The sequence below is a fragment of the Colias eurytheme genome, chromosome 12 (assembly GCF_061535395.1).
Source record: "Colias eurytheme isolate Ceu_HAF_F1 chromosome 12, ilColEury1 Martin Lab GWU primary, whole genome shotgun sequence".
Lineage (NCBI taxonomy): Eukaryota > Metazoa > Arthropoda > Insecta > Lepidoptera > Pieridae > Colias > Colias eurytheme.
In genome coordinates, this window is record NC_142991.1 from 2,087,116 (window position 1) to 2,101,772 (window position 14,657).

At 33.3% G+C, this 14,657-nt stretch overlaps 1 protein-coding gene across 3 annotated transcripts in view; it reads left to right on the forward strand.

The window, feature by feature from the left end:
• LOC149903825 (uncharacterized) overlaps window positions 1-14,657 on the forward strand; it is a 113,565-nt gene that overhangs the window by 14,995 nt on the left and 83,913 nt on the right. For all 3 annotated transcript variants that reach the window (XM_090108295.1, XM_090108297.1, XM_090108296.1), the window contains 2 exons: window positions 1,358-1,401; window positions 11,721-12,462. In XM_090108295.1, the coding sequence (XP_089964421.1) occupies window positions 11,761-12,462 (702 nt within the window). In that variant the 5' untranslated portion in view covers window positions 1,358-1,401; window positions 11,721-11,760. The remainder of the gene's footprint in view (window positions 1-1,357; window positions 1,402-11,720; window positions 12,463-14,657) is intronic.

Below are 14,657 nucleotides of genomic sequence, written 5' to 3' on the forward strand. Positions count from 1 at the left end.
TCAGTAGTATTTGCGTGAAAGAGTTACAAACACACACACACACACATCCTCACAAACTTTCGCATTTATAATATTAGTAGGATAGGACTACTGTCCCGCTTTGATAACGTTCAGTTTAATGTCTGTTTTAAGTTAACTTGTTAAAAAACCTTAAATGCAGAGTATCATTCGTACGTCCTAAATTTTATTTTTCTCCAACCTCTGGCTGTGAATCTGGTAATTCTAATGTTAATCACAACGATTTTATAGCCACTCGTTCCAAGCTTCTACTAAACTCGGTAAACTCGGTAAACGTAAAGTCGACACAGGAACGAATGTCTAACAAACATAAACAAGTACAAATAAAATATTCTAGAATGTTCAAGATGAAAATATTGACATGCAAGCTGGCTGGACCGGTTTTGTTAGGAATCTAAATCAGTGCCTAGACTAGAGCGGTCCTACCTAACTTCCTTTTGTATTTGTTGTTCTGGTGACATTGACCTTGTCTGTTATAGATTTCTTGATTTATTCGCGATTGTCGAGCCTTTTAATAGACGCCTTTCATGGTAATGTTTGCATAAGTTTGTAGTGTTTTATCTGAAAGCGTAAATTATACGAACATTTAACCTGGATGGATAGAGATATTGTCATTTTTTTTTTACTATGCCCTTGAGGCGCATACATGGCATACAATTGAAACTGAATACCGTGAAATTTTGAAGACCTCTTTACTATTATAATTATTAATTATGTAGTCAGTAGGTTGTTGGTTAGTTGATATACTGGCACTAGTTGAAGATTAACAAATTATCACGCACAATCACGATAAATAAGTTCTGGTTTTTAATTTTATACAAAACTGCTCTCATCAAACAAATGTGCATAAATTAATGATTGGTGTTTAGTAATTTGATACAACTAGCTTTATGATAACGGTTTCGCTTAAAATTGTATTTGTATAATCTATCTGGTTTTGTAAGTTCAATCTATCTTATGTCGTAATTAGCTGCAGACGTAGTTATTTTTTCGTATTTATAAGCATTATCTGATTAGTACCTTACTAGCTTTCCGCCCGCGGCTTCGCCCGCGTTTCCAAAGAAAAACCCGCACAGTTCCCGTTCCCGTGGGATTTCCGGGATAAAAACTATCCTATGTGTTAATCCAAGTTACCCTCTATATGTGTGCTAAATTTCATTGTAATCGGTTCAGTAGTTTTTACGTGAAAGAGTAACAAACATCCATACATCCATACTTACAAACTTTCGCCTTTATAATAGTATTAAGTTTAGTATAATATGTAAGCATAGACAGAGGATACGTAAAAATAATTGTATTTTGTATTTATATATATTTGTAACAATTATTTTTATTTCAGATACGTGATGGAGCGCCGATTAAACAGGATATAACTTCATAATGGTACGTTTCCTTATTATGGTCTAATTAATTAATTATTTGTTATCTTTTATATATATAACGATATAATTGGGTAACCTTGTTTTGCTTTTGGCTATACCTGCTTAATTAAGACACATTTAATAATTCATTATTTATGGGATATTGTTATCGCCGAAGAAAATAGGAGACAATTCTTTCATTCAGTTAGCCAGTGTCTGTATAAATATACCTATAAATTTATAAACCTTTTTAATTTCGTAATAAATGATATACTTATGAATTTAATTTTCTGGGTTTCTATGTCTTATTTAAACGATACGGGGGGTTCGGCTGTAATTTAAATGTATCTTCTATTACACTAAAAATCGTATTAAAATGATTTGAAAAGTATACTTGATATTCAACTAATGACGTCACATTTAATAGTAAGTCTAACGACTAACGAGTGTTCAACACGTTAATCCAGCTAATTTATACAGGCAAACATACCACGAGCGTGTTATTTGAATTAACACGTATACCACAAGGACGAACACAAAGAAAAATATTATGATTATGTCAATAGGTAAATATACGATGTTAAGTTCCGCGCTTCCGCTAGTTCAGGTTAGTGGCACGCGAGCGGGCGAACCGACGCGTTTCAAACGTATATATATTATACTAGCTTTCCGCCCGCGGCTTTGCCCGCGTTTTCAAAGAAAAACCCGTTCCCGTAGGATTTCCGGGATAAACCTATCCTATGTCCTTTCTCGGGTATCAAAATATCTCTATACCAAATTTCATGCAAATTGGTACAGTAGTTAAGGCGTGATTGAGTAACAGACAGACAGACAGAGTTACTTTCGCATTTATAATATTAGTATGGATTCTTATGACAAAAAATGAAGAATTTTGGGGAGGTATCACAATCTATCAAATTAAATATATATCTGGTTTCATTTTCCGCACGATGGGTCGTGGAAATATCTTGCATATTTTTTAGCTCAAACACCGCGCGACGGTCTCAATCCCAGAATCAACAATTCAATGTGTTATTAAATTTGTATTCATGGGTGACGCTTAAGAGATGACGTCTGTGCTGTAGTTTACATTTGGTGTTGTTGATTTTATAATAATTGTTTTATGGAAAATCAGTTTCCTGTTATCTTCGTCCTAAAGTCTAGATGAAGCCCTTTTTAAGCGAAGAACTTCATTCTTCTAGTAAAAATGTTTTGGAAAACAAAAATATATAATTGAGCATATTAACTTTAACCATCTTCGTTGTTTTCTTCACTTTGTAAAACTCGATCAAATTTAAACCAAAGACTCGGCTTACTATTTCTGCTCCTCGAGAAACAATCGTAAAGTTTCAAAGGACCTCATTGTGTGGTACATGCCTAAAGATTTGATAAGTGTTTATCACGAGAAGGTCGCGTGAATGTCGAATGTACTCATTGTATTCGGCGGAGTGCAAAGCTCTTGGAAATAGATGGAAAAACACTTCTGGAAAGGAGGGTATTTCGATTTTTCTCTATAATATGTCGGTTCTTGTAACGCCGAAACAATACCAAAGGGAATTCGAAAAACGTGTCCTGTGTAATTCTATATCTTCGTTTCTAATAAGAAGAGGAGCTATTGTTTTGCTTCGTCCGTGATGATCGGTGAAATACCAGTTTTAAAAGTGTCTTATGGAATCAAGGTCTCTCATGTTGCAAATCTGTTCATTCGTGTTTTTATAATTGACATGAACAACCCAACATAAACTTTGATGTTGCTATTTGTATGTAACCAACTATATGTTTTACTCTTATTTAAATTATACAACAGTCTCTTTCCGCCGTCTGTGCGTCTGTATGCTTAGATCTTTAAACTTAGGTATCAGATTTTGATGTTTTTTTTAACAGATAGAGTGATGCAAGAGGAAGGTTTTACGATATAACTTATAAGGTTTAAGACCAAGCGGGCAAAGCCGCGGGTGGAGAGCTAGTAGTAGTTACAGCTCGATGAGTTATTTTCGACACAGTAAATCCTACTTGTCCTGCTTTCGCATAAACGGGTTTGGTCAGTGGTCCTTCGAGTACATGTTTGTTTAATCGCAACCGTAAATAGATTGTTTCTGGCGGTAATTTTGAACTCAAGGTCAGCTGATATGAAATGTGTTTCATTTGGGTCACAAATGGAACTGTGGTAGTTGCTGCATCGCAAGTGAAGTTTTTGCGTCACCACCAATTAGATTGATGTCCAAATTGGATCAAGCTTTTTGAATGCCTTTTACCGTATAAGAAAATTATACTACATTAGGTATTGCTTTATAACCATTATTGTATTGTAATATCACTACTACGTAATTTTGTAGATACTTACCTACTGGAAAATAATGTTTCTCAAATTAATTCAAATCAGTTTGTAAACACGAGTAAGAAATTGAGATTGTTCTTGAAAATATTAATATATGATTGCTAATTTACAAAGATAAACCAACAGTTAAACGATATAAGTTCTGACAGATATAAGTTCTAAATTCAAGACCGCTCCTTTTAGCATTGATCGTGTATACTTGCCCTTACACATTGAATATAAAGGGCCAATGAGTCACGTCAGGAAGAGAATCCAATGCCTTATTTATATCGTGACCTACTCAGTGTTTGTTTGTATTGTCAATTATCGGTATGCACTCCGCTTACTGTGCTTTGATTTGTTTATTCGACATACATTTTTAAGGATCACTCATTAACTTATATATAAATACAGTATAGTTAATCATAATCAGTAAGTATTTGAGGGTTATTTATATTATTTACGATGTATTTAAGTTTGCGGTTTCGTTCTAGCTGTGCAAAAAATACATGAATCATTAAATATTTCTCTATTTCGTGTCATTGCATCACGGTACAGATCAACAAAGACACTTTCACCTATACGTGTACAAGAATAATATTTTATTGTTCATACTAAGTTTATAATAGGTATTATTTCTCAACAATATGCATTCCCAAATCTGACTATTATATTATTTATTTATTAATATTTTAGGCACAAAATCTACATTTGTCGTGATCACGTAGTAGTAATTACCTTTTGAACGAACACTAACTATCCTCATCTTCAGCAATTATTTACTATTAAGATTTAAGATAGATTCATAAAAGTTGTATTTTATTTCATAGGAAGGTATGTTAGATGACTATTCATGTTCAGATGCGAATCTCGATTGATTGATACAGCGTACAGCCTTAAATAAATCGTGGAAAATTAAAAATCCAAACACGTTGGCCTTACGTAGCGTTAGCCTAAGAACAACCCATGTATTGTGTGGTCGGTTTCTGTGCAAATAATAAACAATACACAATAGCGTGCCGGCTTGCGATTCTAATGATGTCATGTTCTTCAAAATCTACGTGGTTTTCTTGGAAACGCTTGAGTGAAAAATGTTTATTAAGCACCACTTGATGGTGTGAATATATTAGGTGGAAATGTGAAGTGCTGTTTGTATGAAGGTTGGATGTTATGCAAGTTGAGTTTTATGGTGGATCTTGAATATAGATTGTAATTGTAAAGGAAATTAGCCATGAAAGGAGACTCACAATATATCGATAATCAGGATCTTTTAAAACATACCAAACGACTTAGATTAAATTCCACAAATGTTATATTCGCTAGTACCTATAACCTTACGTTAGGTTGTACCTATAATTCCATATTTAAGTTAATATTAAGTATAAGTTAAGTTTTATGGTGGATCTTGAATATAGATTGTAATTGTAAAGGAAATTAGCCATGAAAGGAGACTCACAATATATCGATAATCAGGATCTTTTAAAACATACCAAACGATTAAATTCCACAAATGTTGTATTCAATATTAACAGCATACTGTGTTTGTAATCTCGATTAAGTTACTTTTAATAATGTTTGCGTTCAAAAACCATTATTAAGAGAACGCGAAAGTAATGAAGAACTTGTACATAATTAATAATGAAATTAAGGACAACATAAGTACCTAACAGAAATGAAAGACAGTTTCACCACGTAGCGTAGCTATAGTGAACAATGAGGTACGCCTTGAGAACGCGCCGCGCTCCGCGTGTGAAATTGGTTTAGCAATGTTTATGCTTCACAACATTCTTTTTTGTTAACGTTTCATTTAGCTGTATTAAGTATGTATAATGAATGCGTCGTTCGTTTTGTGTTATGCGGTATAGTAGAGATAGAAAAGTAAATAATTGGTCATGGCAACACCACATACTTAGGTTTTATTGTGTGTGCAATACCGATATGCCATGTTCCAGAGAGAAACTTTCTTTCTTAATATATTGTGTCCTAAGTACGATCTCTCTCTTATCGAATTTGCACACAGAGGTTTGTAAGGCGGAATGGAATGGATTTGGTTGATAAAGATTAGGTATGGTATCTATGAAGGTTTGTTTTATTATTATTATGCACAACCTTGAGCTGAAATTCTGCTCGTGGAGAAAAACAATGGTCATTTCAAGTCACGATAAAGATGCTCTCAAATCTAAAATCTTGATCCGTTCTGCTGTTCTGGCGTGATTGAGTCATAACATCGATCCAATCCTTCATAATATAGGAGTCACATTTGTGAGAGAAGTTAAAAGAAATGTGATGTAATAATAGGTAATTAGAAAGGCGTGCATGATAAAGAATACAGTTTCTTATCGCTGCATATCCATTGTGTATTTTGAAGATAAGTCAGATTATATACGAATTCCTGCAGGTAGATAAAGCACGTTGTAATGTGGGATGGAATTAAATGTTCTGCATGTGTGCATTATGCATATTTAGTTACGTGTATACGTTTGTGTGGGTGTAGGTGCATACAACTCGTATTAGAATGAAATGAGAACCTGAGTTATGTGCTATAGAAGAAATAGTTTATGAACGATTGAATGATGTGCCCCTTAAACCCTTAATTATGAAACTCGTATATAGATACCAGTATTTTATACGATAAGTTTGAGGCAAAAAGAGCGGGAATTTATTTAGATTTATTAGTTAACCATTTAGTATTTTATTATTGTGGAATTTACACCGTATTATTTCTATTAAAACCTTCGATTATCAAAAGACATGTCACAACAATTTCACAATAACAATAAAAAGAATGAATTTTTAGTTTGGTTGCACATAGAAATTAGCATTTATATTATTTATTTCATTGTGTTCTATCAAGATCGTAACTGGCCGTCCTTCTCAGAGCATTAGGCAATGTTGAACTGAGATTCTGCTTGTACTTAATAGATTTGTAATACTTTTAGTTTTCTAGGTATCTTTTCATTCTAATATTCTTCTTAAACTATATGCTACATTCCTAGATAGATAGTCACTTTTGTGCTTTAGCTATAACCATTTAAATTCATATTATACAGCTGTAGAGTATATTTGTCTGTTTGAACGCGCTGATCTCATCAACTACCTATTAGTTAAATATTGAAAAGTTATTTTTGTTTTGCATTTTGCTTAGTCCATTTATTGAGGATGGCTATATAAAATCTGTTAATCTTTAATAAGTCAATTACTGTTTCTTTTTGGCTACCCTAGCGAAACCGCAGGCGGTAATCTAGTAACCAATAAACCAAGTGAAACGTTGAAATCAGCGAAAGATTTTCTATCTATGCCAAGAAAATTTGTTCGCAACTGTTTTGTATTTAAATAAAGATCATTACATTTTTCACATGCCTTCCCCCGTAACGTCTGTTAAGCTAGAAAGGTCAAGTCGACAGAATCACTCGTATTATATCTCAAAATTAAGTGCTCATTTAGTGCTAATTTAGTGCTGATAACAGATATTTGGTGCTGTGATAGGGGGACTAAAAATGAGAACACTGCTAACTTTTCATTAAGCTAGCAGTGTACCATTCGTGACCGCGCTTTGATACAGTTAGAGCGAGGGGCACATCAGCTTATAATTTAGTGCTCAATTAGTGCTGCCTGTACAAGCAAACAGATTTTTGCAAAATATTTTTAAAATTTGCAATCCAGAATAATAACCTATAACTTTTCGATTTTTGAAAATCTTTGATTTTCTTAGCGGGCAGTTGAAAAATGAATCACCATGCTAAGACCAACAGGCGCCACTCGGGTGAAACCGCGAGGCGCAGCTGGTAGTTATATACGCACACGATTAAGCAAACACTAAAGTCATATTATGTACAATCATAAACAAACACACAGTATATTTTATTTACATTACCAAAGACGGATGACATAATCGCACTTGATATTTCAAATAAATTTTGAATTCACGATGACTGAACATATGTGCGGCTATTTTTATATCATAATAAATGGTAATATCAGAGGTTATTTAAACTTTGATTATCACCTTTCAATGATGCTTTGTGTTTATATTAAGTAATTGTCTCTTGTTTGAATTCCAGTTATAGGTATACATAGCTATGTAAGTTGTTTGAGAAAGATTTCATCTCATTATAAATGAGTTAAGAGCTAATCATAATTAGATGAAGTCCTATTCTGCCATGTTTTAAATCAGAACTTGTTTTGATGAACGTGAAAATGTATTTTATGCGAACAATATCAATATGATAAAAATATTAATCCTATGGAGACAGATTTTTCGTAGAATATGACAGGCGATTTATTTTTTTGTTGAGCGACGGATGTTGAAGCTATTACAATTTATTAATGGAAACAAGATGGAAACACAGCATATGAATATTTTTTACTAGGTTTCCGCCCGCGACTTTATTAGGTTTTTGGGAAAACCTACCTACTAAAACCTACCTTTGACCTCTATATATTAAAAGGCCCCTGGGCTTCGCCTGCTTTATCTTAAATCTAATAATTTATATATCAAAACCTAAGATCAAAACCTTCCTCTTGTATTATTCTATCTATGAACCTCATCAAAATATGTTTCGTAATTTTATAGAACTAAGCATACCGACACACAGACGACAAGCGACTTTTTTATAGTTATGTATAGTCATGATAATTTATACGTTTTCGCCTGTTGCCAGGCACAGTTTCTATATGCTTAAAAGTTGATGATGCGTTTCAAAGATGAATAATTAGCGAGTGCATTCATTGCGTTTGCATTCAAGCGTGGCGAGTCTAATGGCAATTTTATCTATACTAACATTATGTAGAGGTTAATTTGTTTGCTTGTTTGTACAGGGTAACCTATGAAACTAATTTGATCGTTGGGGTAAATAGAAAACTGTGTTAGGTTGTTTTCTATTAAATTGTCCAGTAAAGAATTAACAGGTAAATTAGATAGGTACCAACTTAATTGTCTGGTAGAGAATATAGTATATTAAGTAGGTACGTAAGTAATAAAGGTATTTGATGGTATTCATCTAAGAAATCAAAAGATAATAATCAAATATACAATACAGAAGAATTATTAGTGACTAGTTTAATTGGTGTTGCTCATCCTCTGACCAAAGTCTAAGCTTAAAATTTTAATCACAATGATGGAAGATATTTTGTTATCCGAACCTACAAATTATTATGCATAATTATAGTAAAATTTACCTCCAATTATCCGCTATCTGTAACATAATTGGCTGCTGTAATAATCGATGAGATTAAAACTAAGTTTGTAGTCCAGCTTGCGCTGTTTGTTGAGCGCGGTTTGACCTCAATACCTGTACTGGGTACTCATATCGGGTATTGAAAGGAATCATATACATATATAATTTGAATACGGTCCAGAGATATATATATATATATAGCAAATGATACATAAAAAATATAGGTACCCAAGTAAATAGCATTTAGATAAGTGCGCCAAAATTGGACGTTTTTGGGGGGTTCTCATGGGATAATAAATAATAATGCATATTTCTAGATAATTTTTGAATGTAATTACATTTAAATCAGGTATGCACATTGTATACCTACATGATTTAATATTCCTACTTAGGTACATAGGTATTTACTCAAGAATATTTGTACGTTAATTAATTGGAAGTAGGATGTAGCTTAATTATTAATTAATTATAGATTAATTAATATAATTAAGTTACATTAATTATGTTTTGTAAGATTTTATCTTGTGGTTCTATGATACATATCTAATTTCGTACATAGTTGATCCCGGAAAGACCTGTCACCTCAAGTCTAAACCTAGTAGTAAGTGGGTATAATTATTAATTATCGAATATTTTACCAGTTTTATACATTTTATTGTGACTGATTTTACGCGAGTACCTATACCTGATAAAAGAGTTATCGGACGGATTTAAAACATTTTTCTTTATAATATACTAGTGGTCCGCCCCGGCTTCGCCCGTGGTACATATTTCGCAATAAAAGGTAGCCTATGTCCTTTCTCGGGTATCAAAATATCTCCATCCATACCAAATTTCATGCAAATTGGTTCAGTAGTTTAGGCGTGATTGAGTAACAGACAGACAGACAGAGTTACTTTCGCATTTATAATATTAGTAAGAATTATTTACCCGTCGCGGTCATATTGAACACAGCGAACACACGACTTCCCTTGAAGAGTGGTTAAAAATAGTCCACAATAATTATCTACAGGTAGTTGAATCATATCATCAAGTACCTACTTCTCAAAACTATATGACTTTAGAAATAGCGACAGAAAGCAAACGCGCGACTTTACATACAACGTGTACCAAAGTGATACTAGATAATAAATCTAACTCTAATATTTTCTAAAATATTTTACGTTCTCGTCCACCGTCTAGGCGGCTAAAAAAAGATAAAAGATCAAAAATGAATTACACTAAAATGTGAGTGTGTTCGTTGAAACGCCATAAATTATTATAACCAATGCAATATAACACGGATCCATAACGGTCTATAAAAATGTGATCGTTTGATTGATCATATAATATTATCTTCTATAGGTACCTATAGGTACATATAATAAAATCGTTGGAAAGTCAAAACTGTACATTGAATATTTTTTTAAATAATACTCGGGTAGTAATCTACAATAGACCGAAGCCAAAAATATAGTTTTTAGAATTTTTGTATGTTTGTATGTATGTCCGGGCTAATCTCAAAAAGTTCTGAATGGATTTACTTTAACTATAATTTACATGTTTGTTCTTTCTTCATCTGTTACTAAGCTATTAAGTATAATTTTATTGTCTCGAATTAAAACTTACAATATACTGCATACTGCCCTCAATTATAATTAAATTATCACTTCCAGAAATTCGCAAGTTATCGCTTTAATGCAATTTCACTCGAAGTGGTTTATGATCTCATGTGTTGAATTAAGATACTAGCTTTACCGCGCGGTTTCACTCTCGGAACCCGCAAAATCATACATTTATATTTTCTATAGCTAATGTGTTATACATGTGTTATACATATTATGTGAACCTATATTACTGCAAAGTTTCATGCAAATCCGTAGGGTACATAAGTTTTTTCGTGAAAGAGTAACAAACATCCATTCTCACAAACTTGCATTGATAATATTATATTAGAACTTAGAAGGATGTATTGAACAGCTGTTTAAAAATATTGTAATTTATTTGTATGTGGGCTATGAATTTTTGTTTTGCAATGTTGCTGAGTCATTGATTGGAATGATTTTCAAAATTGTTTTTGAACTTTGAAATCAGATGGTGGCATGTTGCGAATTACTGAAATGTCATAGGTATTATATTTTACTCGACTGCGCAAGGAATTTAATAATTTATATTATAGGTACCTAATACCTAATACCTATATTAAAATAATGCAGTCATCTATAAGATAAAAAAAAACATGATTTCTTTTCTTTTATTTAATTAGTTGCGTCATGCGTGTGCGAATGATATCGAAGCAACTGTGGGCCATCTCAGAAGCTGAAATATTCGCTTTTCTGTACCTATTCAATTAAGTACAATTACTTGCAAATATTCACGTAGATATTGTATCAAACAATAAAGAAGTACATAAAAATAATTTATCGTTTTATTTATAAATAATTATTTAACACTACCATCAGTAAAACATTTGAATTATTAAGTAGGTAGGTACTTGTATTGTCATTTGTAATAAACGATTATAAATAATTCATGCATCATTAAATAATTGTAAATATGCACTTAGCTTACGACTTATTTATTGAAGGTCTACCTAATAACTAATGAATTACTTTGATTAGCTCACAAATCAACCATTTATTAATTGAACAATACTGTTTCCTCAAAACAAAGATATAATTATACTGTTGATTCCATTCTAGATTGAATTTGTAGATACTATGAGATGTTCCATGTAAGAATAATCTAGGTAGATATCTTATATACCTATAGTAGATATCTAGACATATTAGGTATATTTGTATAGTCAGGTTTCATTCAAAGATCAATAAAAAATCAACCAACTAATGTACACTTATATTGTTGCAGGGGTATTCAATACTGCGGCAGTCTCGTATCGCTGCCAACGATGTTGCGACCGGAGTCACCCCTCGCTGACCACCGCAGCCTCCTCCCCCGGCGGCTGCTCCCTGTCAAAGCGCAGATCGCGCCAACCGACAAAAAGAAGAACAGGCGCTCCCTAGAACTCAACCCAGCCAACGAACACCCAACCTACGACTACCCGAAATTGCTCATATCGAAAACTACCGACTCCCTCAACACAGAGTGTCCGAGAAAACACTTGAACAAACAAGACTCGACTGATAGCTTAAAAAGAGCGCTCTTAGCGAAGGAAGATAAGAAAAATGCGGAGAAGAAAGTCGCGAAACAAGACTCCAGCGAGAGTTTAAAGAAGGCGTTGTTAAGTCGACAGGATTCGAATGATAGCCAGAAAAGGTTGGAGACAGAAAAATGGGCGCAAAAAGAAGAAAAAAGGGAAGTGAAACGGGGCAGCGATAAGAAGGGCCTATTGGAGACTGATATAGATGATTCATATAAGAGGATATACGAGAGGCGGACGGGTTGTGCCCGACCCACGCTGCCGCCGGTTGCAGAGAAGGGAGTTTCTCCCAAGTCTCCAAATGGGAGTCCGATCACGCCGGGTGTGGCGGCGGTGGCTGAAGGGGTGGTGCGGTGGGGAAGCGGTCTGCTGTCGCCGCGGGAGGAACCGAGGCTCCGGCCGGCTAGAAGCTGGTACGGATATGGGACGCTACCGACAGACGGTGATAAGGTACGTTAAATGTATGATTGATTGAACTTTGAAACATAAGACTGTTTGATGAAGTCATTAAGTAAATGGTATGATACATTGCAGTAATGATTTAATGATTACGTTAGGTAATTTAGAAAAGACATGAAATATCTATTTCCAGACAAAGGAGCAAAGTTATGATACTTTGGCTGAATTACTCATGAATTTCACGGTAAAACTATTAAAACGATAAAATCAAGCCAGTTACATATTGTTATTATAAAAAAGATAATTATGCACGATTCGTGACTCACCAGACACCTACAAACATTTAATTGTAATGTTAGGGGTTTTTCTCTCTGTGTTTTACAAATTGCAGTGAGCATCTTTAAATTTCGATTAAAGTTTTTATGCATTTGATGTATGAAAATTCCCATGAATTAATCGGGTTTCTCGTATAGTGTAATTGTGTGATTGATGAATCTTGTTTAAGTATTGCAGTGGTTACTATGCGAGAGAATACAGGTCTTAGGTTCGATGTTTTTTTTATAAAAACATACATTTTTTTTGCTCTAGCTTGTACGGCTTTGCCATAAAAAAACCAATAAAATATCCTCATATCGTAAGATGCATCTGACTCAAGTCCTGCTCATCGTTTATTTTCTATTTTCGTTTCTACTATGGAATTTCCTGTTGGAAAACATGTTTACATTATTAACACACTTTCAACTATTTATTTGTTATGATAATCTAAATTATCGCCTGGCATCGATTTTAATACTATTACAAGGTCGTCAATTACTTTGTTTGGGTTTGAAATTCCGTCTAGAATATTTAACTAGAATTTATCATACATTGAATTTGAAATATTTTTTTTTAATTTCAATTTTAGAGTTGATTTGATGAATGTTTATTATGCTGTTGTTTATTATGTTAGAAAAATTGGCGTTATTTCATTCTAATGAAGTACTAATGGATTAAATTTGTTTATTTTTAATGGAATGACAATAATTGGTATTCACTGTTACGAATGAAACAATTACTTTCAATTAAAGATAGTTCATATAATTTAATATGCAATATATTTTGTTTAAATCTCGATCGAACTCAGGCGAAGCCGAGACATGCAGCTAGTTAGTAATTATCTTTCGACCTTTCGTATATAGGTATCTAATGTATAAAATTCCCGTGTCACAATGTTAGTTACCATACTCCTCCAAAACGGCTGGACCGATTCTCATGAAATTTTCAGTGCATATCGGGTAGGTCTGAGAATCGGCCAGCACCTATTTTTCATACCCCTTAGTGATAAGAGTAAGGAAGAAGAACGTTTGCCGGGACAGCTAGTTTTGATATAGATTTCAAAACAACAAACATGGCTCTCCGAAAATAGTTTTCAAGGTGTGTTGATACAGATGTTTTTATAAAAATTAACTATGATATAATTTACGATTTTAAAAATATTGGGTATTTTGTAAACAGATTTTCCTTTAATCTTGCAACAGGTTTTTACCTGCGCTATTTAATGATTGGACAATCCAAATGATAGTGTTTGTTATTAATCATTTTATTATAATATATTATATCGATATGAATATTAAGGAAATATCACGATAAGAAATCTTCTTCCTCCTCTTTTGAAAGTCTAAACTCTAAATTAATATTAATATAAATAATAAAGAGGAAAGAGGAAAATTGTTTTTTTTTGTTCTGGTTCGATTTACCTTAAAAAACTGCTGTGCCTATTTTAAAATTATTTTTCCATTAGAAAGCGACATCTTTAGCGTGTCACATAATCTATCTTTTCTAGTAGCAGTTGTTTGAATTTGTGTTGAAAAAAAATATCCCGTATGCAATAGGGACTAAGCCGAGACCGTTATAAATTAAATGTAAAAAAAAGCGTACAGTTCCTTCAGGGTCGGGTCACGTAAACAATGAGCGAAAACAAAAGTGACGCAAGCCATTGTTCGTACGTTTCGCTTCTGAAACTGGGACGGTGCCGGGTCAAAGAGTACAGTTATGTGAGGATTAGTTCGGTGATGTATGATAAAACAATAGTCCTGATGAAGCAGGGAAAGAAGAGTAAGTAGCGGTTATTTGACTCCATGGTCGCTCCGTGCCTCGTGCGTGGGAGTTACCACGATGCTTTATACATGGTGTACCCGTAAATAATAATTATTACAGTTTATTTTTTGGAATAAATAGTAAAAGAACAATAATATAATGAAGATGTG